At 41.4% G+C, this 23,860-nt stretch overlaps 1 protein-coding gene across 1 annotated transcript in view; it reads left to right on the top strand.

Moving 5' to 3' along the window:
* The window catches only part of ECT2 (epithelial cell transforming 2), an 847,530-nt gene extending 826,959 nt beyond the window's left edge, over positions 1 to 20,571 (top strand). Inside the window, exon 23 of the mRNA XM_053711823.1 lies at positions 19,501 to 20,571. Within this exon, the coding sequence (XP_053567798.1) occupies positions 19,501 to 19,590 (90 nt within the window). The 3' untranslated portion in view covers positions 19,591 to 20,571. The remainder of the gene's footprint in view (positions 1 to 19,500) is intronic.
* The last annotated feature ends 3,289 nt before the right edge of the window (positions 20,572 to 23,860 follow it).

Genomic DNA, 23,860 nt, shown 5'->3' on the forward strand with positions numbered 1-23,860 from the left:
AGCCTAAAGGACGTCTACAGACATTTTACTTTTCACTTTTTCAGGACAGTATACGTTTACAACTACCCCTGGCTTATGTGCAACCCAGATATAATAGTCATCATTTGGATTGTTTATATTAAATCTGGTGATTTGGAACTATGCTTTTCATGATATAGTGCCAAGCTTGTTGTTTACACCTTGCCCCTAGATTGATGGGAGTTATTTAAATTGTTGTGCACTATTATCTGTTTGCACAATTATTAACATATTGCTTGCTATTGCTGATTATATGTACTGTATAAATAAATGTGTAAGGCTTTGTCCTGTTATTGATATACAGTTCTTAGCGCTTTTGATTGTTTTTTATTGTTTTTTTTATATTTTTAATACATTGTGATAATATTTACCAGATTCAACCTTTATAAGTATATATTCGTTATTTTTAGAGCGGACTACATATTTCCCCTAACCTTAGAACTGGTTATTTACATTGCATATAGATATTCAAGATATTTTTATGTTAGAATGAAGTCAAGGGTTACTTTATTGAGAGGCCCCTTGTCAAAGTAGAAAACACTTAGCATTGGTGACGAGCTAACAAAGAATAAATATCCCACTGTGGTGAAATTGGCAAAAACCCTACTTGTACACTTCAACAGCCTTTTCTCTGCTGCAGGAAATATAGCTGCAAATAGAGAACCAGCCTTAGCCAGAAGCATGTGGACATGTTGAGATTTTTGCATTTCAATGCAAAGTTTCTGAAAGAGTGAATAACAGAATGTTATTAACAGTGATAGTCTCTTTCTAGTTCTGCCTCTTTTCAAACAGTTTGTTGTTTTGTTTAATTATAAAACTGTGCTCTGCTGTTTAAAAATTGAAGTTGTGTTAATGTAAAGTTTTAGTCTGAAGTTTATATTTGTAACACTCATTATGTGGATTTTATTTAAAATATAGAAAACTATTATTGATTCTCTTTTTATCCGATTAGTCGATTAATCGAAAAAATAATCGGCCGATTAATCGATTATGAAAATAATCGTTGGTTGCAGCCCTACAAGTCTTACAGGTTGGGGAGCTGTGTGGGGGTCTCTGACAGCACAAGGGGTTTTGGAATCTTAGGAGGTGAGATTACCGATCAATATTTTGGAACTCCATGCAATTTTCAGAGCTCTTCAGTCTTGGCCTCTTCTGAAGAGAGAATCGTTCATTTGTTTTCAGACAGACAATGTCACAACTGTGGCATACATCAATCATCAAGGAGGGACTCACAGTCCTCTAGCTATGAAAGAAGTATCTCGAATTCTGGTTTGGGCGGAATCCAGCTCCTGTCTAATCTCTGCGGTTCATATTCCAGGAATAGACAATTGGGAAGCGGATTATCTCAGTCGCCAAACGTTGCATCCGGGCGAATGGTCTCTTCACCCAGAGGTATTTCTTCAGATTGTTCAAATGTGGGAACTTCCAGAAATAGATCTGATGGCTTCTCATCTAAACAAGAAACTTCCCAGGTATCTGTCCAGATCCCGGGATCCTCAGGCGGAAGCAGTGGATGCATTATCACTTCCTTGGAAGTATCATCCTGCCTATATCTTTCCGCCTCTAGTTCTTCTTCCCAGAGTAATCTCCAAGATTCTGAAGGAATGCTCGTTTGTTCTGCTGGTAGCTCCAGCATGGCCTCACAGGTTTTGGTATGCGGATCTTGTCCGGATGGCCTCTTCCGTTAAGACCAGACCTTCTGTCGCAAGGTCCTTTTTTCCATCAGGATCTCAAATCCTTAAATTTAAAGGTATGGAGATTGAACGCTTGATTCTTGGTCAAAGAGGTTTCTCTGACTCTGTGATTAATACTATGTTACAGGCTCGTAAATCTGTATCTAGAGAGATATATTATAGAGTCTGGAAGACTTATATTTCTTGGTGTCCTCATCATTTTTCCTGGCATTCTTTTAGAATTCCGAGAATTTTACAGTTTCTTCAGGATGGTTTAGATAAAGGTTTGTCCGCAAGTTCCTTGAAAGGTCAAATCTCTGCTCTTTCTGTTCTTTTTCACAGAAAGATTGCTAATCTTCCTGATATTCATTGTTTTGTACAAGCCTTGGTTCGTATTAAACCTGTCATTAAGTCAATTTCTCCTCCTTGGAGTTTGAATTTGGTTCTGGGGGCTCTTCAAGCTCCTCCGTTTGAACCTATACATTCATTGGACATTAAATTACTTTCTTGGAAAGTTTTGTTCCTTTTGGCCATCTCTTCTGCCAGAAGAGTCTCTGAATTGTCTGCTCTTTCTTGTGAGTCTCCTTTTCTGATTTTTCATCAGGATAAGGCAGTGTTGCGAACTTCTTTTGAATTTTTACCTAAGGTTGTGAATTCCAACAACATTAGTAGAGAAATTGTAGTTCCTTCATTTTGCCCTAATCCTAAGAATTCTAAGGAGAAATCATTGCATTCTTTGGATGTTGTTAGAGCTTTGAAATATTATGTTGAAGCTACTAAGACTTTCCGAAAGACTTCTAGTCTATTTGTCATCTTTTCCGGTTCTAGAAAAGGCCAGAAAGCTTTTGCAATTTCTTTGGCATCTTGGTTGAAATCTTTAATTCATCATGCATATGTTGAGTCGGGTATAACTCCGCCTCAGAGGATTACAGCTCATTCTACTAGGTCAGTTTCTACTTCCTGGGCGTTTAGGAATGAAGCTTCGGTTGATCAAATTTGCAAAGCAGCAACTTGGTCTTCTTTGCATACTTTTACTAAATTCTACCATTTTGATGTGTTTTCTTCTTCTGAAGCAGTTTTTGGTAGAAAAGTACTTCAGGCAGCTGTTTCAGTTTGAATCTTCTGCTTATGTTTTCATTTAAACTTTATTTTGGGTGTGGATTATTTTCAGCAGGAATTGGCTGTCTTTATTTTATCCCTCCCTCTCTAGTGACTCTTGCGTGGAAAGATCCACATCTTGGGTAGTCATTATCCCATAAGTCACTAGCTCATGGACTCTTGCTAATTACATGAAAGAAAACATAATTTATGTAAGAACTTACCTGATAAATTCATTTCTTTCATATTAGCAAGAGTCCATGAGGCCCACCCTTTTTTGTGGTGGTTATGATTTTTCTCCTGTTAAGTGTAGTCAGTCCACGGGTCATCCATTACTTATGGGATATTAACTCCTCCCTAACAGGAAGTGCAAGAGGATCACCCAAGCAGAGCTGCTATATAGCTCCTCCCCTCTACGTCACACCCAGTCATTCTCTTGCACCTAACTAATAGATAGGATGTTTGAGAGGAGTGTGGTTATTAAATTTAGTTTTTTATTACTTCAATCAAAAGTTTGTTGTTTTAAACAGCACCGGAGTGTGTTGTTTCTTCTCAGGCAGTATTAGAAGAAGAATCTACCTGAGTTTGTGTATGATCTTAGCGGACGTAACTAAGATCCATTTGCTGTTCTCGGCCATTCTGAGGAGCGAGGTAACTTCAGAACAGGGGACAGCAGGCAGGGTTCACCTGCAAAGAGGTATGTTGCAGTATATTATTTTCTAAGGAATGGAATTGACTGAGAAAATACTGCTAATACCAATATAATGTAAGTACAGCCTTAAATGCAGTAGTAGCAACTGGTATCAGGCTGTTATGTATGTATGTTGGCACTAAAGTATTTCTGGGGAATGGCACTTCACTAAGAAAATACGATATGCATATGACTTATAGCCTTTCTGCAGTGATAGCAACTAGCAACAGGCTTTTATTATTATTCATATTTTGAAAACGTTTACTGGCAGGTTAATCGTTTTTCTCTCTGAGGTACTTGGTAAAAATTTATGGGCATTATTTTCCACTTGGCTGTCGTTTATTTTGAATAAAATCAGTTTACTGAGCTTCCCCACTGCTGTATTATGAGTGGGAGGGGCCTATTTTGGCGCTTTTACTACGCATTAAAAATTCAGTCACAGTCTTCCTTATTCTCCCTGCATGATCCAGGACGTCTCTACAGAGCTCAGGGGTCTCCAAAACTAGTTTGAGGGAGGTAATCACTCACAGCAGACCTGTGAGACTGTGCTTTGACTGTGATAAAAAACGTATTTATTTGATTTGTCAATCGTTTTTTAGTACTAAGGGGTTATTAATCCATTTGCTGATGGGTGCTATCCTTTGCTAAATTAATGCTTTTCATGTGAAAATTGATTGCTATAACTAATCCTGTTCATTGTTATATCAAAGTGACAGTTTTTTTGTGTGCTTCTTAAAGGCACAGTAACGTTTTTTATATTGCTTGTAAATTCATTTGAAAAGTATTTTCCAAGCTTGCTAGTCTAATTGCTAGTTTGTTTAAACATGTCTGACACAGAGGAATCTCTTTGTGCAATATGTTCAAAGGCCAAGGTGGAGCCCAATAGAAATTTATGTACTAATTGCATTGATGCTACTTTAAATAAAAGCCAATCTGTACAAGTTAAGCAAAATTCACCAGAGAACGAGGGGGAAGTTATGCCGACTAACTTGCCTCACGTGTCAGTACCTGCATCTCCCGCTCAGGAGGTGCGTGATATTGTAACGCCAAGTAAATCAGGGCGGCCATTACAAATCACTTTACAAGACATGGCTAATGTTATGACTGAAGTTTTATCTAAATTGCCAGAACTTAGGGGTAAACAAGACCACTCTGGGGTGAGAAAAGAGTGCGCTGATAATGCTAGGGCCATGTCTGATACTGCGTCACAAATTGCAGAACATGAAGACGGAGAGCTTCATTCTGTGGGTGACGGATCTGATCCAAATAAACTGGATTCAGACATTTCAAATTTCAAATTTAAGCTGGAAAACCTCTGTGTATTACTAGGGGAGGTGTTAGCGGCTCTGAATGATTGTAACACGGTTGCAATCCCAGAGAAAATATGTAGGTTGGATAAATATTTTGCGGTACCAACGTGTACTGACGTTTTTCCTATACCTAAAAGACTTACTGAAATTGTTACTAAGGAGTGGGATAGACCCGGTGTGCCTTTCTCACCCCCTCCTATATTCAGAAAAATGTTTCCAATAGACGCCACCACACAGGACTTATGGCAAACGGTCCCTAAGGTGGAGGGAGCAGTTTCTACTTTAGCTAAGCGTACCACTATCCCAGTGGAGGATAGCTGTGCCTTTTCAGATCCAATGGATAAAAAGTTAGAGGGTTACCTTAAGAAAATGTTTGTTCAACAAGGTTTTATATTGCAACCCCTTGCATGCATTGCGCCTGTGACGGCTGCGGCGGCATTTTGGTTTGAGTCTCTGGAAGAGACCCTTGACACAGCTCCATTGGATGAGATTACACACAAGCTTAAAACCCTTAAGCTAGCTAATTCATTTATTTCTGATGCCGTAGTACACTTAACTAAACTTACGGCTAAGAATTCCGGATTCGCCATTCAGGCGCGCAGAGCGCTGTGGCTAAAATCCTGGTCAGCTGATGTGACTTCTAAATCTAAATTGCTTAACATACCTTTCAAGGGGCAGTCATTATTCGGGCCCGGTTTGAAAGAAATTATCGCTGACATTACGGGAGGTAAGGGCCATGCTCTGCCTCAAGACAGAGCCAAACCAAGGGCTAGACAGTCTAATTTTCGTGCCTTTCGTAACTTCAAGGCAGGAGCAGCATCAACTTCCTCGGCTCCAAAACAAGAAGGAACTGTTGCTCGCTACAGACAAGGCTGGAAACCTAACCAGACCTGGAACAAGGGCAAGCAGGCCAGAAAACCTGCTGCTGCCCCTAAGACAGCATGAAGTGAGGGCCCCCGATCCGGAAACGGATCTAGTGGGGGGCAGACTTTCTCTCTTTGCCCAGGCTTGGGCAAGAGATGTCCAGGATCCCTGGGCGTTGGAGATCATATCTCAGGGATATCTTCTGGACTTCAAAGCTTCTCCTCCACAAGGGAGATTTCATCTCTCAAGGTTGTCAACAAACCAAGTAAAGAAAGAGGCGTTTCTACGCTGTGTACAAGATCTTTTACTGATGGGAGTGATCCATCCGGTTCCGCGGTCGGAACACGGACAAGGGTTTTACTCAAATCTGTTTGTGGTTCCCAAGAAAGAAGGAACCTTCAGACCAATATTGGATTTAAAGATCCTAAACAAATTCCTAAGAGTTCCATCGTTCAAAATGGAAACTATTCGGACAATCTTACCCATGATCCAAAGGGGTCAGTACATGACCACAGTGGACTTAAAGGATGCCTACCTTCACATACCGATTCACAAGGATCATTACCGGTATCTAAGGTTTGCCTTCCTAGACAGGCATTACCAGTTTGTAGCTCTTCCCTTCGGGTTAGCTACGGCTCCAAGAATCTTAACAAAGGTTCTGGGTTCTCTTCTGGCGGTACTAAGACCGCGAGGAATATCGGTAGCTCCGTACCTAGACGACATTCTGATACAAGCGTCAAGTTTCCAAACTGCCAAGTCTCATACAGAGTTAGTACTGGCATTTCTAAGGTCACATGGGTGGAAAGTGAACGAAGAAAAGAGTTCTCTATTGCCACTCACAAGAGTTCCCTTCTTAGGGACTCTCATAGATTCTGTAGAAATGAAGATTTACCTGACAGAGGACAGGTTTACAAAACTTCTAAATGCTTGCCGGATCCTTCATTCCATTCCACACCCGTCAGTGGCTCAATGCATGGAGGTAATCGGCTTAATGGTAGCGGCAATGGACATAGTAGTACCTTTTGCACGCTTACATCTCAGACCGCTGCAATTGTGCATGCTAAGTCAGTGGAATGGGGATTACTCAGATTTGTCCCCTATGCTGAATCTGGATCAAGAGACCAGAGATTCTCTTCTATGGTGGCTTTCTCGGCCACATCTGTCCAGAGGGATGCCCTTCAGCAGGCCAGACTGGACAATTGTAACAACAGACGCCAGCCTACTAGGTTGGGGCGCTGTCTGGAATTCCCTGAAGGCTCAGGGATCATGGACTCAGGAGGAGAGTCTTCTTCCAATAAACATTCTGGAATTGAGAGCAGTTCTCAATGCCCTTCTGGCTTGGCCTCAGTTAGCAACTCTGAGGTTCATCAGGTTTCAGTCGGACAACATCACGACTGTGGCTTACATCAACCATCAGGGAGGGACAAGGAGTTCCCTAGCGATGATGGAAGTTTCAAAGATAATTCGCTGGGCAGAGTCTCACTCTTGCCACCTGTCAGCGATCCACATCCCAGGCGTGGAGAACTGGGAGGCGGATTTCCTAAGTCGCCAGACTTTTCATCCGGGGGAGTGGGAACTTCATCCGGAGGTCTTTGCCCAAATACTTCGACGTTGGGGCAAACCAGATATGGATCTCATGGCGTCTCGCCAGAACGCCAAGCTTCATTGTTACGGATCCAGATCCAGGGACCCGGGAGCGGTCCTGATAGATCCTGATAGATGCTCTGACAGCACCCTGGACCTTCAAGATGGCTTATGTGTTTCCACCCTTCCCGATGCTTCCTCGATTGATTGCCAGGATCAAACAGGAGAAAGCATCGGTGGTTCTAATAGCGCCTGCGTGGCCACGCAGGACCTGGTATGCAGATCTAGTGGACATGTCATCCTGTCCACCTTGGTCTCTGCCTCTGAGACAGGACCTTCTAATTCAGGGTCCTTTCAAACATCAAAATCTAATTTCTCTGAAGCTGACTGCATGGAGATTGAACACTTGATTTTATCAAAGCGTGGATTTTCGGAGTCAGTAATTGATACCTTAATACAGGCTAGGAAACCTGTTACCAGGAAAATTTACCATAAGATATGGCGTAAATATTTACACTGGTGCGAATCCAAGAGTTACTCATGGAGTAAGGTTAGGATTCCTAGGATATTGTCTTTTCTACAAGAAGGTTTAGAAAAGGGTTTATCTGCAAGTTCTTTAAAGGGACAGATCTCAGCTCTGTCCATCCTTTTACACAAACGTCTGTCAGAAGTTCGACGTTCAGGCTTTTTGTCAGGCTTTGGCCAGGATTAAGCCTGTGTTTAAGACTGTTGCTCCACCGTGGAGCTTAAACTTAGTTCTTAACGTTTTACAGGGTGTTCCGTTTGAACCCCTTCATTTCATTGATATCAAGCTGTTATCTTGGAAAGTTCTGTTTTTAATGGCTATTTCCTCGGCTCGTAGAGTTATCGGCCTTACATTGTGATTCTCCTTATCTGATTTTTCATTCAGACAAGGTAGTTCTGCGTACTAAACCTGGGTTCTTACCTACGGTAGTCACTAACAAGAATATCAATCAAGAGATTGTTGTTCCATCATTGTGCCCTAACCCTTCTTCAAAGAAGGAACGACTTCTGCACAATCTAGACGTAGTCCGTGCCCTGAAATTTTATTTACAGGCAACTAAAGATTTTCGCCAAACTTCTTCCCTGTTTGTTGTTTATTCTGGACAGAGGAGAGGTCAAAAAGCATCTGCTACCTCTCTCTCTTTTTGGCTTCGTAGCATAATACGTTTAGCCTATGAGACTGCTGGACAGCAGCCTCCTGAAAGAATTACAGCTCATTCTACGAGAGCTGTGGCTTCCACGTGGGCCTTTAAGAATGAGGCCTCTGTTGAACAGATTTGCAAGGCTGCAACTTGGTCTTCTCTTCATACTTTTTACAAATTTTACAAATTTGACACTTTTGCTTCTTCTGAGGCTGTTTTTGGGAGAAAGGTTCTTCAGGCAGTGGTTCCTTCCGTATAAAGATCCTGCCTGTCCCTCCCGTCATCCGTGTACTTTAGCTTTGGTATTGGTATCCCATAAGTAATGGATGACCCGTGGACTGACTACATTTAACAGGAGAAAACATAATTTATGCTTACCTGATAAATTCCTTTCTCCTGTAGTGTAGTCAGTCCACGGCCCACCCTGTTTTTTATGGCAGGTCTAAATTTTAAATTATATTCCAGTCACCACTGCACCCTATAGTTTCTCCTTTCTCGTTTGGTTTTCGGTCGAATGACTGGGTGTGACGTAGAGGGGAGGAGCTATATAGCAGCTCTGCTTGGGTGATCCTCTTGCACTTCCTGTTAGGGAGGAGTTAATATCCCATAAGTAATGGATGACCCGTGGACTGACTACACTACAGGAGAAAGGAATTTATCAGGTAAGCATAAATTATGTTTTTTGTATAAAGCATAATTATTCCAATTCCTTATTTTTTATGCTTTCGCACTTTTTTCTTATCACCCCTCTTCTTGGCTATTCGTTAAACTGATTTGTGGGTGTGGTGAGGGGTGTATTTATAGGCATTTTGAGGTTTGGGAAACTTTGCCCCTCCTGGTAGGAATGTATATCCCATACGTCACTAGCTCATGGACTCTTGCTAATATGAAAGAAATGAATTTATCAGGTAAGTTCTTACATAAATTATGTTTTTGTTAAACTTCAGTCACCTCTGCACCTTTGGCTTTTCCTTTCTCTTCCCAACTTCGGTCGAATGACTGGAGGTGGAGGGAAGGGAGGAGCTATATATACAGCTCTGCTGTGCTGCTCTTTGCCACTTCCTGCTAAACAGGAGGCGTAATCCCCGTAATAGTCTGCTGCAGTCTGGTTATCAGGAGTAGGTGAGTGCCCCAGTCATTGGGGGTGTCTGGTGCTGTTTTTTATTTTGGTTTTATAGTCCACTTTAAGTATCCAACTATGGAGGATACTGTGGTTTAATTGGGTCAACTTTCTGGGTCAGACTCCTCGTCCTGTGATGAGTGTGAATCGGACCCTTGGACACAGGTCCATCAGGTGTGTTCCTCAGGCCGTTATAGAGCTTCTTGTTCCTCAGGTCGTTATAGAGCTTCTTGTTCCTCGAGCTTGGGGATTTAAGAGACTGCTGAGCCTTCTGCCTCTGGGGGACCTGTCCTCCCAGAGGCGAGTTCCCTACCACTCCCTTTTAATACTACACATGTGGGTAACCCAAGTTATGTCTTTCCCTCCTCGGATGGGAGTCTGTTCCCCCTGGAGGTGGTGGCGCGTTTTTGTTTCTACATCTTTTTGATGCTGGCTCGACTGCAGAGTCCGGATGTTTGTTCGCGATTGTGCTCGTGCCCGATTATCCCGGGTCTCCTGGGGAAGTAACCTTTCCAGAGTGTTGTGTTTTTCGTTACAGACGGGCTCGCCTTAGTGTCTTCCTCAGACACGTTTTCAGGTTACTGGGTGACCCTACCCTTATGGGTTATGGGACTCGGTAGCTTTTTCTTCCAATGACACAAACTTGTTAGAAATGGGGGGGGGGGTATAATCTCCTCTACGTCTTGTTTTCTAGATCCTTCCCAGTTTTGTTGAACAGGTTTTCCGTTAGACGGGTCCTGCGGGCCTTCTGTTCATTTTTTTGGGGGGCGTTAACCTTCTGGTTGCCGGTTGGTTTAAATTTTTGTCTGGAAGGACGATTTTTGGTTTTCCTTATAGTTCCTGTGGGAACTTTTTTTTTTTTTTTTTTTTTCCTTGTATCAATGCTTGTGGTTTTGCTTCTATTGAAGTTCTTTGGAACACGTTGGTTCCATGTTAATCTGTTAAATATGTTCTGCCTCTCTCTGAGAGTAGAATAGTCTGTTTGGCGGTGGTAACCCTGTTGTGGGCTGGCCCTGCTTGGATTCAGTTCTGCTGTCATGCGACTTTTCAGACACGTGGCGACTAACTGGTCTGGTAGGGGCGCCGATTTCTCACAAGAATGTTTATTTTGCTTCCAGTTAAGCATTTACCAGGACTCTCGGGTCTGCGTGGTTCTTGGGAGTGTTTTGTTTTTTTATAACTATCTCTCGGGGGACCGGTCAGTGAAAATGCTGCGTCTCTCTCCGTTGTTCCCACTTTGTGGGGAGCTGGAGTAATCCTTCCACGTGGTGTGAAGAATCGAGGCCCTAGTGCCTGTCAGGGAGGGTTTTAGCCTTTTGGGGGCTTTAGAATTTGTCCTTTTAGGACTTGTTCGGTTGGAGGTCTCTGGTTTTGCGACCTTCTGGACTATCTCTGTTTCTCCTGGGGACAGGTCACCTTCGGGGATCTGGTTTCCCTTCGGGAATTATTTTGTTCCTCTAAGGACATCTGACAGTGTAGTCTGGAGATCTATAGGTCCTAATGACCTTTCTCATGTGGTTTAGGGATTGTTGCTTAAAGGGATACTGAACCCAAATGTTTTCTTTCATGATTCGGATAGAGCATGCAGTTTTAAGCAACTTTCTAATTTACTTCTGTTATCAATTTTTCTTCGTTCTCTTGATATCTTTATTTGAAAAAGAAGGCATTTAAGCTAAGGAGCCAGCAAATTTGTGATTCAGAACCATGGACAGCATTTGTTTATTGGTGCTGTCCAATCAGCAAGGACAACTCAGGTTGTTCACCAAAAATGGGCTGGCATCTAAACTAAAATTCTTGCTTTTCAAATAAAAATACCAAGAAAATTTGATAATAGGAGTACATTAGAAAGTTGCTTAAAATTGCATGCTCTATCTGAATCACAAAAGAAAAAATTTGGGTACAGTGTCCCTTTAAGTAGCACCCTCAACCATGTATTTCTGCCCTATGGTTTATCCTGAGGGGTATAGAGTCCTGCAGTGTTCTGTGGGTAGCTTGTCCTCACTGTCCCCTTGTTTCTGGGGTTCGTGACTAGCTGGAGAGCTAGATCAGAATGCTATACTCTGAAGGTGCTCTGCATCGTGGTAGCCTGATCGGTTACAGTTTTGATCCATGGTGTGGTTTGTTCAGCCTTCCCTCCTCCTGGTAGTTTTACGAGGTGGCGCTTGATCCCTGGTAGGGGATTAGCCGCGCTGGTCAAGCACATTCGTGTCCATGTCGCTTGGTTGACTAACCATCAAGAGTCTTTATACGTCCTTAAGAGTCCTAGCTACTTTTAGAGCTTTGGTCTTCTGTGAGGGAGTCTCTTCCCTTTTGGATTGGGTTTTGCAGAGCTCTTGCTCTTGTTATCCGGCTCGTCCGGATATTCCCTGGGAGGTCTTTCGGTCTCTCGGACTAGGAATTCCTGTTCCTGCATGATGGTTTAGTTTAACCTTTGTAGGACACAGGGGACTTTTCCTGATCCTCTGGTTGCTGCTGAGTTTTTCTCGGCTCCTTCTTTTGGATCCCGCTGTGGGATGTTACTGGATGACAGATCCTAGGTCGGACCTGGCAGTTCAGCGTTCCGGGTTCCTCGGCCTTTGTCCTTTGTTCTGGCTTTTTATTGGGCCAGCTTTTCTAGGAGCCAAATAGCTGTGTTTCCCTGGGGTTAGCTGCCTTTGGTCCCTTGTCGGTGGCAGTTCCGGCTTCACGGGGGACGGTTGCAAAGACAAGGTTTTTATTCCGCACCTGCTAGGCGTGCTGATTTTTGGGGGACTCTTCTGTGATACAGTGGAATATATGAAATATATTACTAAGTAACTAAAATGTATTAGTGCTATACCACCTTAAAGGGATACTAAACCCAATTTTTTTTCATTATTCGGATAGAGCGTGCAATTTTAAGCAACTTTCTAATTTATTCCTATAAATTTTCTTCATAAATGGAAAGAGTACACAGCGGCAAAGACACCCAAGCCAAATGCTTAAATACTCCTCCCACTTCCCTCATCCCCCAGTCATTCTTTGCGTTTCGTCCCAGGAGGTTGGCAGAGAAGTGTCAGAAGTTTTCGATAGTCTCTTATGGAGGGTAGTACTCTTCGGCATTGGGCTGGAGTTTTAAGTAGTCCTGTCATGGGTGAAAGTTAGATGCAGGGAGAGTCTTTCTGCTAAACCATCCCGACTCATATTAACAGCTCCACAAGCTTCGCTGCCTACTTTTTTCTCTCAAGTCCATGGCAGAGGCGACTCTACTATCTGTCACACTTGAAGGGCCGTGTTCCTGTTCCACGGTGTACATTCCGGTAAGAACATTTCATTTTACTTTCATCATGGATGTATTGTAATTTCAACTGTTTATCCGAGAGGGGCTTCAACCTTTCGGGGATATTTTAACATAGGGTCTCAATGAGGCTCCTTCTTGATTCTAGGAATCAAGGGTTAATATCTCCTGAGAGGGATTGTGTAGTGTTGCTTCGGCTCATGGCTTTTTTGGAACATAACGGCCTATGTCTAGCGATGCAGCGTTTTCGGTCGGGCGCGCTTTTGCATGGACTGCACGATTTACCTTGTAACCCCATTTCCGTTTTGATGACCGCGTGGCAACGGAGAAATCTCCCGGTCTGGTTCTTTTGAGGCGGCAGTGTCCCAGTTATGGAGGATTCTTGGAGACGGATGTCTCTGATTCAGACTCTAATTCTTGCGAAGAATATGAATTGGCCCGGGTGATAGATGCCCATCAGTTATGTTCCAAATGCCATTTTAGAGTGTTCTGTTCCTTGGGATCGGGGAATCGGGTGCCCACTGAGCCATCCGTCTCTGGGGATTCTATTTCTCATGAGACGAGTTCCCTACCATCAGCTCTTACTATGCATGCAGGTAACCCAAACGCTACTTATCCTTTCTAGGGAGTGTGGCCTGTTCCCACCGGAGATTACGACACATTTCCGCATGGCCATATCTTTGGCGCTGGCACATCTGCACCTCCTGGGAGAGTGCTTACAATATTGTTTGTGTTTCGAGTTAACCGGGGCTCGTCAGGCCTGGGATCGCCTGGTCCAGTTCAGCCTTCCGGGGGAGCGACTGCGCCTGAGGCCTTAGGGGGTCAACCTTCGGGGCCGGTGTTTCCTTTTGTCCCGGCAGAGGTATGTTGCGCCTTTTCGTTAGACTGGCGCGCCTTCATGTCCTACTAAGTCACTTTTTTGGCATTGCTGGAGGATCCCACTCTTAATGGGTCTAGGGATTTCAGTCTTACTCTTAGACTGGCTTGCATACATAGACAGAAGGGAATGAAGTAATCTTATAGTCTTGGTTATTTGTGTATCCTTTTCCAGTTCTGAGCTTGAAAGTCTCGGACCCCTGTTGGGCTAGTCCTTCGGGTCTGTCCGTTCTTCCTCGGCGATTACCTACAGGTTGCCTTATCTTTTATTTTCATCCGGTGAGGATGATTTTTATTTGATTTAAAGCTCATATTGTTGTGTGATGTTTCCTTAGGGAACTTTTCTCTCTGGAATTGATACTCGCGATTTTGTTCGCTCTGTTTACAAAATTCTGTCTGACTGTTCCTTATCCCTCCATCATCGGGGGAGACTCTATGTGGCCTTGACAGTGCTGGTGCCCTTGGTTTCAGGCTGGTCCTGACTGGGTACAAGTCCTTCTGTCTTTGAGGCCTAGTTCAGAAACGTGGCTCTTTTTTATATCCGGTTGGTCCGGTGAGACGCCTAGTGATCACAATATTATTGTGTGACTGTCTTGTTTTACAAGCTTAAACTAGCATCCTGAGAGGACTTGAGGGTCCGTGGTTGCTTAGGGGCATGGGGGATCGGTTCAGTCCTCATTTGCCTTTCAATCTAGTGGGCCGGGACTCAGTTGAGATCCTTGGCAACGTGTTCAGTTGTTTCCGCTTTGTTTCGGAATCTAGAGTATTCCTCCTCGTTGTGGGTTGGAGGCTTGGAGGATTTAGGTCCTTCATACCACCGTTCTTACGGTTTTGCCTTTCTTGGTCTCTTTGAAAGTGTCCTTTTATTCCTTTTAGAGGTTCTCTTCCTTTGGGTCGAGATTTTCTGGACCTAGTCCGGTTTTTGTGGCAGCCTTGGCCACTTAATTAGGAAGTGAAGGCCGTGAGGCTCTGTCTACCTTCGGGAGTTAGTAGTCTCCATATCAAGCTTTTTGCTTAGGGGATATTTTTCTGCCTAGGTTCGGGATGCTTTGCATTCTTCTGCCTTGGGTGTGGTCTTCTGGAATGTTAATCTGAAAGGATTATGGAAACTAGCCTTTCTTCTACTCTTTCTGGTGACTCTGTTCTTGTTTTCATTTCCCTTAGTGCCGCCCTTGGTGCCTTTGGGCTCTAGAGAAATTGCGTGACTGTCGCGGCCTAGTACCTTGTTGGGGGGTGTTTACCTCTGGCCAAGGGTGTTCTCTTCCCTTTCGGCTGGGACTTACGAGTGAGTCCTGTACCCGTTCTCCGGGTTTCCCCGTTCTCATCCCCTGCGAGGTCTGATTGCTTCAGATGGGGTATCTTGTGTTCCCTGAGGGTGTCGTTCGGTCAATGTTGCGACATAGGGGCTAGCGCATTGGGCTTGCAAGCACGTAGGCCAGAGTTCTCATCCACCTTCGGGTACTGGTTATAAATTTTAAGGCCTGAATTGTCATTTGGACGGAGTGTGCTCCTCTATGGGGAGGTTTTTTTTTTTTTCTCTGTTGGGCCAACAGTGGTGTCTGGATAATTTTTCATTTGGTCCGTGTTTTGATCATACTATGGTTTCATGTCTTGTGAACATGTATGCTGTTCTTATCTGTGCCCTTCCCTTTGGAGGGGATAGTTTATCTTCCTTATGAGTTGGGGTTTCCTCTCTCTGGAGGGTCCTTGTCCTGCCCTGTGTGTAGGAGGTGGGATCAGGTGGTTTATTTCTGTAAGGGGAAGCAATTGATCTCTCTACGTAGAGACTTTCTAAGAGTTGTGACAGTTCTTCCTATGGATCTATTGCACTTTTCTCTGTTCCAGGTCCCAGGGGGTTCTCCTTGGGAGTGCCCTATTTTGGAGGAGTGGATTGGGTTGACACCCAAGCTCTGTTGGGGTGGGTGAGTCCCCCCTTTTTTCTTCCATTCCCTGGGGGCTTGTGGTTGGGGTCTTCTGTCCCCCTGTCTCAGACATGTCTGTCGCTTGGGCTGGTCTGGTGTTTGAGCAGGATCATAGATCTGTTGCTCTGCTATTTCGTCCTCGGAGCATTCGAGGTACAGTAAGCCTTTTTGATGTTTCTCCTTTCTCCACATTCAAGATTTGTGGGAAAGACTGGCGGCTCTTAGCCTGCGACGTTATCCGCTGATTAGTGGATACTTAGCAATCTGAAGAATCCTATCTTCAGCTGCTTTTACTTGCCCTGCAAGTATTTAAGTTTTAGAGTCATTTTTAGATGACTGCAGCGTGCAGTGTTTTTGCTTCAGGTGTTGTTCGTCAGACCTATCTAAGCTTGCTGCACAAGGTTTCCTTCTGAATATTTCGGTATTCTGAGATACCTTTTTGCTACTTGGGGACCCTCGTCTTCAGTTGTTTTCTAGAGTGCGGTTGCACTGTGTTAGGGGAAGATCCTCTCTCTGTTTCAGACTCCCGGCCTTATCCCGTAGTTTCTGTATTTCTGGGGTCTGGGCGTTGCCTCCCCTTGTTTCTATGAGACTGGATTGGGTCTCTGTTAGCCTGACCCAGTTTCTCAGGTTTTTGCTCTGATTTTATTTAGGACTCGTCGTCGTGTCCTTTTTAAGGATTTTTTTCTGGAGTTCCTTATGCTAGCTGGAAGCTAGCTCAGTATACTAATGCACTGTGACTACTCTGCACTGTAGCAAACAGAGAGTGGCAAGGTCTACTCAGCCTTTCCTCCTTTCGAGGTTGATAAAATAAGCGGCGCCTTGAGTCCCTTAAGGGGGATTAGCCGTGCTTTACAAGTAGAATCAGGTTTTCTCTGTGCCTTTTCTTCTTTGTGAAAGAATACGGTAGTTTATTCCCTTTTCTTCAGTAAGTGGTGTGTTTGGAGACAGACTGCTGGGGACGGTGTCTCTTGGAGTCTGACTCAATCGAGTCTAGTTCCTGCGGTCACTAGCAAGGCTTGTGGACTTATCTGTGGGTCAATGTCCTTGAGCCTTTTTTCCCTTTTTCCTTTTTTTTCAAAGTTGTTCTCCGCTTCGGACAAAGCGGCATTTTGTTGGGATGGGGTTTTCAGGCCAGGTGCCCTTAGAATGGGCCGCCTCTTGTGCCCTCCCATTTTTCCATTCAGTGTCGTCCTATAGCTTGGGTATAGTTTTCCCAAAAGTAATGATTGCAGCTGTGGACTCTTTCCATTTATGAAGAAAAACTTAAATTATGCTTGCTTGATCATTTTCTTTTCTTCAGATGGAAAGAGTTCACAGCTCCCCGCCCGTATTTTTTCTGTGGGGCGTCTGTTATTTTTCTTCTTCTGGCACCTTTTCACCCTGTTTCTTCTACTGTTCCTTATTCCTCGGCAGAATGACTGGGGGATGAGGGAAGTGGTAGGAGTATTTAAGCCTTTGGCTGGGGTGTCTTTGCCTCCTCCTGGCAGCCAGGTTCTAAATTCCCAAAAGTAATGAATGCAGCTGTGGACTCTTTCCATCTGAAGAAAAGAAAATTATCAGGTAAGCATAATTTGTTTTTTCGTCATTCTCTTGGTATCTTTATTTAAAAAACATGAATGAAAGCCTAAGGGCCGGCCCATTTTAGGTTCAGAACCCTGGATAGTGCTTGCCGATTAGTGGCTAAAGGTAACCACCAATAAGAAAGCGCTATCCAGGTTCTCAACAAAAATGGGCCGGCCTCTAAGCTTTCCTTTCTCGTTTTTCAAATAGATACCAAGAGAATGAAGAAAATTTGATAATAGGAGTAAATTAGAAAGTTGCTTAAAATGTCATGCTCTATCGTAAAATAAAAAAAATTGGGTTTAGTATCCCTTTAAGGGAAGAGAAGAGGACAGGCTTCCCAGTCTCCTTCCTTTACTGCCCAAGTGCAAACAGAGTTCATTCTATATCTGGATATTGGTTTGTTATTGGTTAGCAAGGATTTTTTAATGTTTTTTTCTAGGGGTCAAGGAAATCTGTGAAAAGAAAAAGCATAAAACAATTTGACAAAATAAAACTACATTATTCATTGCAAAATTCTGAGAAATTAAGTTACATTTTCATGCTGCTTACAATTTGTGTTTAATGTCCCTTTTAGTAACATTAAATATTGGCCAAATACATTAAAGTATGTTAGGAATAACCATTTGCTCTAAAAGAGATATGAGTAATTTTGGATCTTTTTATCTTCAGTCCTAATTTTGTGCTCTCTCATCTGAAATCTGGTACACCTAGAGAATTGCTATTCTAAGTGAACAGTGCAAATCTGGCCTATTGGAGCAAAGTCAATAAGTCACCCTGTGTTTCTGTTCACTGTTATGAATGGGGGAAGAGAGAACAATGTTTTTACTGATCAATTCACATGAATTTGCAGCATATATGACTGTACTGTGTTCAGTCATGTTGTTGCGCCTAATGATTGCCTTTGTCTTTAACCAGGCTATACATTAGGTTGGAATATAATCAGTGTTGCTATGTAAGTGGAGTCAGGAGTTTTGTTACCAAATCAATTTTACTACTTTAATAAACTTCAAGTATGGATAATGGTAATGTGGCATTGCACATTGAGGAAGGGAACATCTTGCAGTCCAATAATTTTCTAACTCTTTTATACATATGTTTTATATTAAATGTATTGAAATAAAATTTTGTGTATTAAACCTTAAAGTCCTTTTTCACATTTTGCATGTAGTGTTCATATTTGTTTAACTTATTATTCATTCCTATTTATAGATTACTCGTTCCTCCTCAACGTTCACCTTAAATGGACCAGCTAAACACACTAGCGTTCAGCGTTCAAATTCTCTTGATGGGAACCTCCAAAGTCCCAGATCACGTTCTGTTCTTAGCCCAAGTTCACCTAGAAGTCCTTTGTCCAATCTGTTAAAGGGAGCAGTTAGTCAACCCAGCTCCCCAATATCGCGATTTACTAACCAGTTGTGCAAAACGCATACATCATCACATAAGATTACAGCAGTTTGTGCAGGACAGAGTGAGGAGAGCAGTGACATTTCCTGCAGCAAGAAACACTTGGCCATGAAAAGGGAAACCCTGCTTTGAACCATTATGTGAGCGTGGCATAAATGTTACCACTCCCACCAGTCTAGTCACTTATCTGGAAATTGGTTTATAAATCTGAGCACTGTGTGAGGTTGTTAGAACATTTTATTTATTTTTTCCGTTTTGATTTCTGTTTTTTTTTTTGGTCTGGTCTTACTTTCCAAGAATCATTAAAGTTAACCTAGAATAACATTACTTACAAATGTTTGATTAACCTGTTCTTTATAATGTTTGAGACTTCTCTATAATTTAAACAAATTACAATTGATGTTTTGACTTTTCCACTACTAGTTGTTTGTACATGGTTCCAGACGGTCAATTACATGTTGCAGCTGTTTCAGATGACCTGTTCAGTAGTGAGTTTTTTTTTGTTTTGTTGTTAAAGCCAATCCTATTATACAGACTGAACATTTTCAAGAAATTCCTCATTGCCAGTATACTTTAATACATATTCCATCAGTGTCATCCATTACTGAAATTAAACTTGCACAGACTGTTTGCCAAGAATATCCACAGAACTTTGTCTCTCCCAGTATCTTTACCTTTTTAATATAATTTTTTTTTTTTTTTTTTTGAAAATGTTTGGATAGCTGTAATTGTTGACATTTGGGAAATACACATACTTGGAAAGAAAGATTCTGCTGATCACATTCACAAGGTGAACACTATTGGGAAGGTGGATTTCACGTAAATTATGTCAATATCTTGGTTGATTATTTGGCCTGTTTTTATTTTTTTATATTATGGCTTGTGATTGTATATCCTTTTAAACCACAATTATTCAGTTTTACAAATTTTTCTTTTTCCATATTTGTTTCAGAATATTGCATCGCCTTCTATGGTAAACCTCCCATCCTTATTTGAAAGAAAGTACCATACCTTCAGTCGATCAACAACTCACCTCATCTAAAAGTGTTGAATGATAATAATACATTAACTGAGAAGCAGCTGGCTGTTTAAAGACTTGGTACTTTGTATTGCCAACATATTTTCATTTGTAGCACTTCAAAATCGTTTGCAATTTTTGGTGAAGTTGGCTTCATTTAATTTTGTATAATGTTGGATTAGTCACCTAGGTTAAATTCAAAAATATTGTCCATATATGTAAATAGCTCTATTCAATTCTTTCCTTCCAAATAATTGTGTTCTTGAACTATATAAGTTTACATTATGAATATTTTTTTGTGTACATTTTGTATGCGCACATCTTGTTAAAGGAAGTCAGCTTTTTATGAAATTGCCTTCATCTATGGAAAGAAATTTTGTCAAATGCAACGGTTTTCTATCACTGTGTTAGTTTCAAGAGAGCTGGCTTTTCTGAATAATAAGTCTCACTATTATTTACTTGTTAAACAATTCCTTTAGAAGCAGGTTTATTTTTTAAGACAATGTTTCTGAACATAAAACTGCAGGAGTTCAAAATAACCTATATGCTATGTATTAAATAAAATCATGGTAATATTTATGGCCTTCTGATTAACAGTTATTTTAATGGTGTCCTCAATGGCATTTTAAGACATTATATAAATATTTATTCATAGCCAGAGGCTTAGTTTTAATGTAGAAAAAAAAAGTGCTTTATTTTTCCATGCTCTCTCTAGTATTGAGATTCCTGAATCTTTTTTCTAAAATAACACTACATATTTTGTTTGTATTTTTATATGTTTCGTTTTTTGTTTTTGACAGTTCCTGAATAAAGAATATGTATTCCTTTTTCTGAAAGGAGAAGCCACAGGTTAATCTTTATTTAAACAAAAAAAGCTTAGTGCTGCTTGTCTAAAGAAATTTTGAAAGCACAATACTGGAAAAATAATACTGGTGGCTAAATTTGAAAAAACGGTTTGCATTCTTATGAACTGTATCTTGTATGTAAATAAACTTGTAAAAAATGTTTTATTTTGTGCATGTTTTTCTCATATCTGAACCATGTAGGTTTATGTGCTTGTAAAGAACATGTTTACACTTTTCACAAAGTTTATCTAAATTTAAAAAGCAATATTGGCAAGCTCCATATGCTCTATGCTTCTTTCTTTCATGTAAGTGGCAAGAGTCCATGAGCTAGTGACGTATGGGATATACATTCCTACCAGGAGGTGGCAAAGTTTCCCAAACCTCAAAATGCCTATAAATACACCTCCCACCTCACTCATATCTTAGTTTTACAAACTTTGCCTTTCATGGAGGTGGTGAAGCAAGTGGTGCTTGATTTTCCTCTGTGATAGGCGCTTCTAAGCATATTGAAACCCAGTTCCTCTCAAAGTACAGTGCTTGAGGGATGTGAATGGAGTATTGCCTAAATGATGCCATGTTTTCCCCTATGGGAAATCTATTCTAAGGCTCTCTCTGTAAATCGGTCGCAGGGATTCATCTGCTGCCTCGCTTTACAGATAGACATTATACTCCTCTACCATTACCTCTGCTGATATGTTTTAGTACTGGTTTGGCTGTCTGCTATATGTGGATGGGTGTCTTCTGGTAAGTATATATCATTTTTTAAGACACTCTCAGCTATGTTTGGCACTTTATCTTATAAAGTTTTAAATGTATATTGTATATATTTGCCATGAGTCAGGTCTGTGTATTTCCCTTTGCAGTCTAACAGTTTCAGCATGGAAATTATGTTTATGGGCGTTTTTAGGCTTACCTGAGGTTCCAGTTGTAACTTGGAGTCTGTTTTTAAAAAAAAAATAATAATAATAATTGTGGGCTTAGGCTCGTGATGACGCCGAATGTTACTTTATTTCATGTAATTGGCAAGAGTCCATGACCTAGTGACGTATGGGATAAACAATCCTACCAGGAGGGGCAAAGTTTCCCAAACCTCAAAATACCTATAAATACACCCCTCACCACACCCACAATTCAGTTTTACAAACTTTGCATCCTATGGAGGTGGTGAAGTAAGTTTGTGCTAAGATTTCTATGTCGACATGCGCTTCTCAGCATTTTGAAGCCTGATTCCTCTCAGAGTACAGCGAATGTCAGAGGGACGTAGAGAGTATTACCTATTAAATGCAATGATTTTCCTAACGGGGTCTTTTTCATAGGTTCTCTATTATCGGTCGTAGAGATTCATCTCATACCTCCCTTTTCAGATCAACGATATACTCTCATATACCATTACCTCTACTGATAACTGTTTCAGTACTGGTTTGGCTATCTGCTATATGTGGATGGGTGTCTTTTGGAAAGTATGTTTATATTTCTTAAAGACACCTCAGCTAAGGTTTGGCACTTTATGCATTTATATAAAGTTCTAAATATATGTATTGTACTTATATTTCTTTTATGTAATTAGCAAGAGTCCATGAGCTAGTGACGTATGGGATATACATTCCTACCAGGAGGGGCAAAGTTTCCTAAACCTCAAATTGCCTATAAATACACCCCTCACCACACCCACAATTCAGTTTTACAAACTTTGCCTCCCGTGGAGGTGGTGAAGTAAGTTTGTGCTAGATTCTACGTTGATATGCGCTTCGCAGCAGGCTGGAGCCCGGTTTTCCTCTCAGAGTGCAGTGAATGTCAGAGGGATGTGAAGAGAGTATTGCCTATTTGAATTCAATGGTCTCCTTCTACGGGATCTATTTCATAGGTTCTCTGTTATCGGTCGTAGAGATTCATCTCTTACCTCCCTTTTCAGATCGACGATATACTCTTATATATACCATGACCTCTACTGATTCTCGTTTCAGTACTGGTTTGGCTATCTACTATATGTAGATGAGTGTCCTGGGGTAAGTAAGTCTTATTTTCTGTGACACTCTAAGCTATGGTTGGGCACTTTATATATAAAGTTCTAAATATATGTCTTTAAACTTATATTTGCCTTGATTCAGGATGATCAATATTCCTTATCTCAGACAGTCAGTTTCATTATTGGGTTAATGCATATGAATATTCAATTTTTTTCTTACCTTTAAAATTGTTGTTTTCAAATTGACTTTTTTCCCTGTGGGCTGTTAGGCTCGCGGGGGCTGAAAATGCTTCAATTTTTTGCGTCATTCTTGGCGCTGATTTTTCTCTTGTTAAGTGTATCCAGTCCACGGATCATCCATTACTTGTGGGATATTCTCCTTCCCAACAGGAAGTTGCAAGAGGATCACCCACAGCAGAGCTGCTATATAGCTCCTCCCCTCACTGCCATATCCAGTCATTCTCTTGCAACTCTCAACAAAGATGGACGTAGTAAGAGGAGAGTGGTGTATTATAGTTAGTTTTTTAACTTCAATCAAAAGTTTATTTTTAAATGGTACCGGAGTGTACGGTTTCATCTCAGGCAGCATTAGAAGAAGAATCTGCCTGTGATTTCTATGATCTTAGCAGAAGTAACTAAGATCCACTGCCGTTCTCACATATTCTGAGGAGTGAGGTAACTTCAGAGGGGGAATGGCGTGCAGGTTTTCCTGCAATAAGGTATGTGCAGTTAATATATTTCTAGGGATGGAATTTGCTAGAAAAATGCTGCTGATGCCGGATTAATGTAAGTTAAGCCTTAAATGCAGTGATAGCGACTGGTATCAGGCTTATTAACAGAGATACATACTCTTATAAAAGTGTAATATAAAACGTTTGCTGGCATGTTAATCGTTTTTATATATGTTTGGTGACAAAACTTATTGGGGCCTAGTTTTTTTCCACATGGCTGGCTTGATTTTTGCCTAGAAACAGTTTCCTGAAGCTTTCCACTGTTGCAATATGAGTGGGAAGGGCCTATTTTAGTGCTTTTCTGTGCAGCTAAAAATACTGACAGACATTCAGCTTCCCTCTGCATGATACAGGACATCTCTGAAGGGCTCAAAAGGCTTCAAAGTCGTGTTTGAGGAGGGTAACAATCACAGTAGACTGTGGCAGTTGTTGTGACTGTGTTTAAAAAACGTTTTTGTCATTTATTATTCTGTTTTTGTTATTAAGGGGTTAATCATCCATTTGCAAGTGGGTGCAATGCTCTGCTGACTTGTTACATACACTGTAAAAATTTTGTTAGTGTAACTGCCTTTTTTCACTGTTATTTCAAATTTTGTCAAAATTTGTTTCTCTTAAAGGCACAGTAACGTTTTTTTTTTTTTTTTTAATATTTTTATTGAGGTTTAAAGGCAAGGCATACATGAAACATAAAACCAAGCATGTAATAACATATAAACTTCATATGGTACAAATAGAGAGATACAATACATATT

Source organism: Bombina bombina, chromosome 4 (assembly GCF_027579735.1).
Source record: "Bombina bombina isolate aBomBom1 chromosome 4, aBomBom1.pri, whole genome shotgun sequence".
Classification (NCBI taxonomy): Eukaryota; Metazoa; Chordata; class Amphibia; order Anura; family Bombinatoridae; genus Bombina; species Bombina bombina.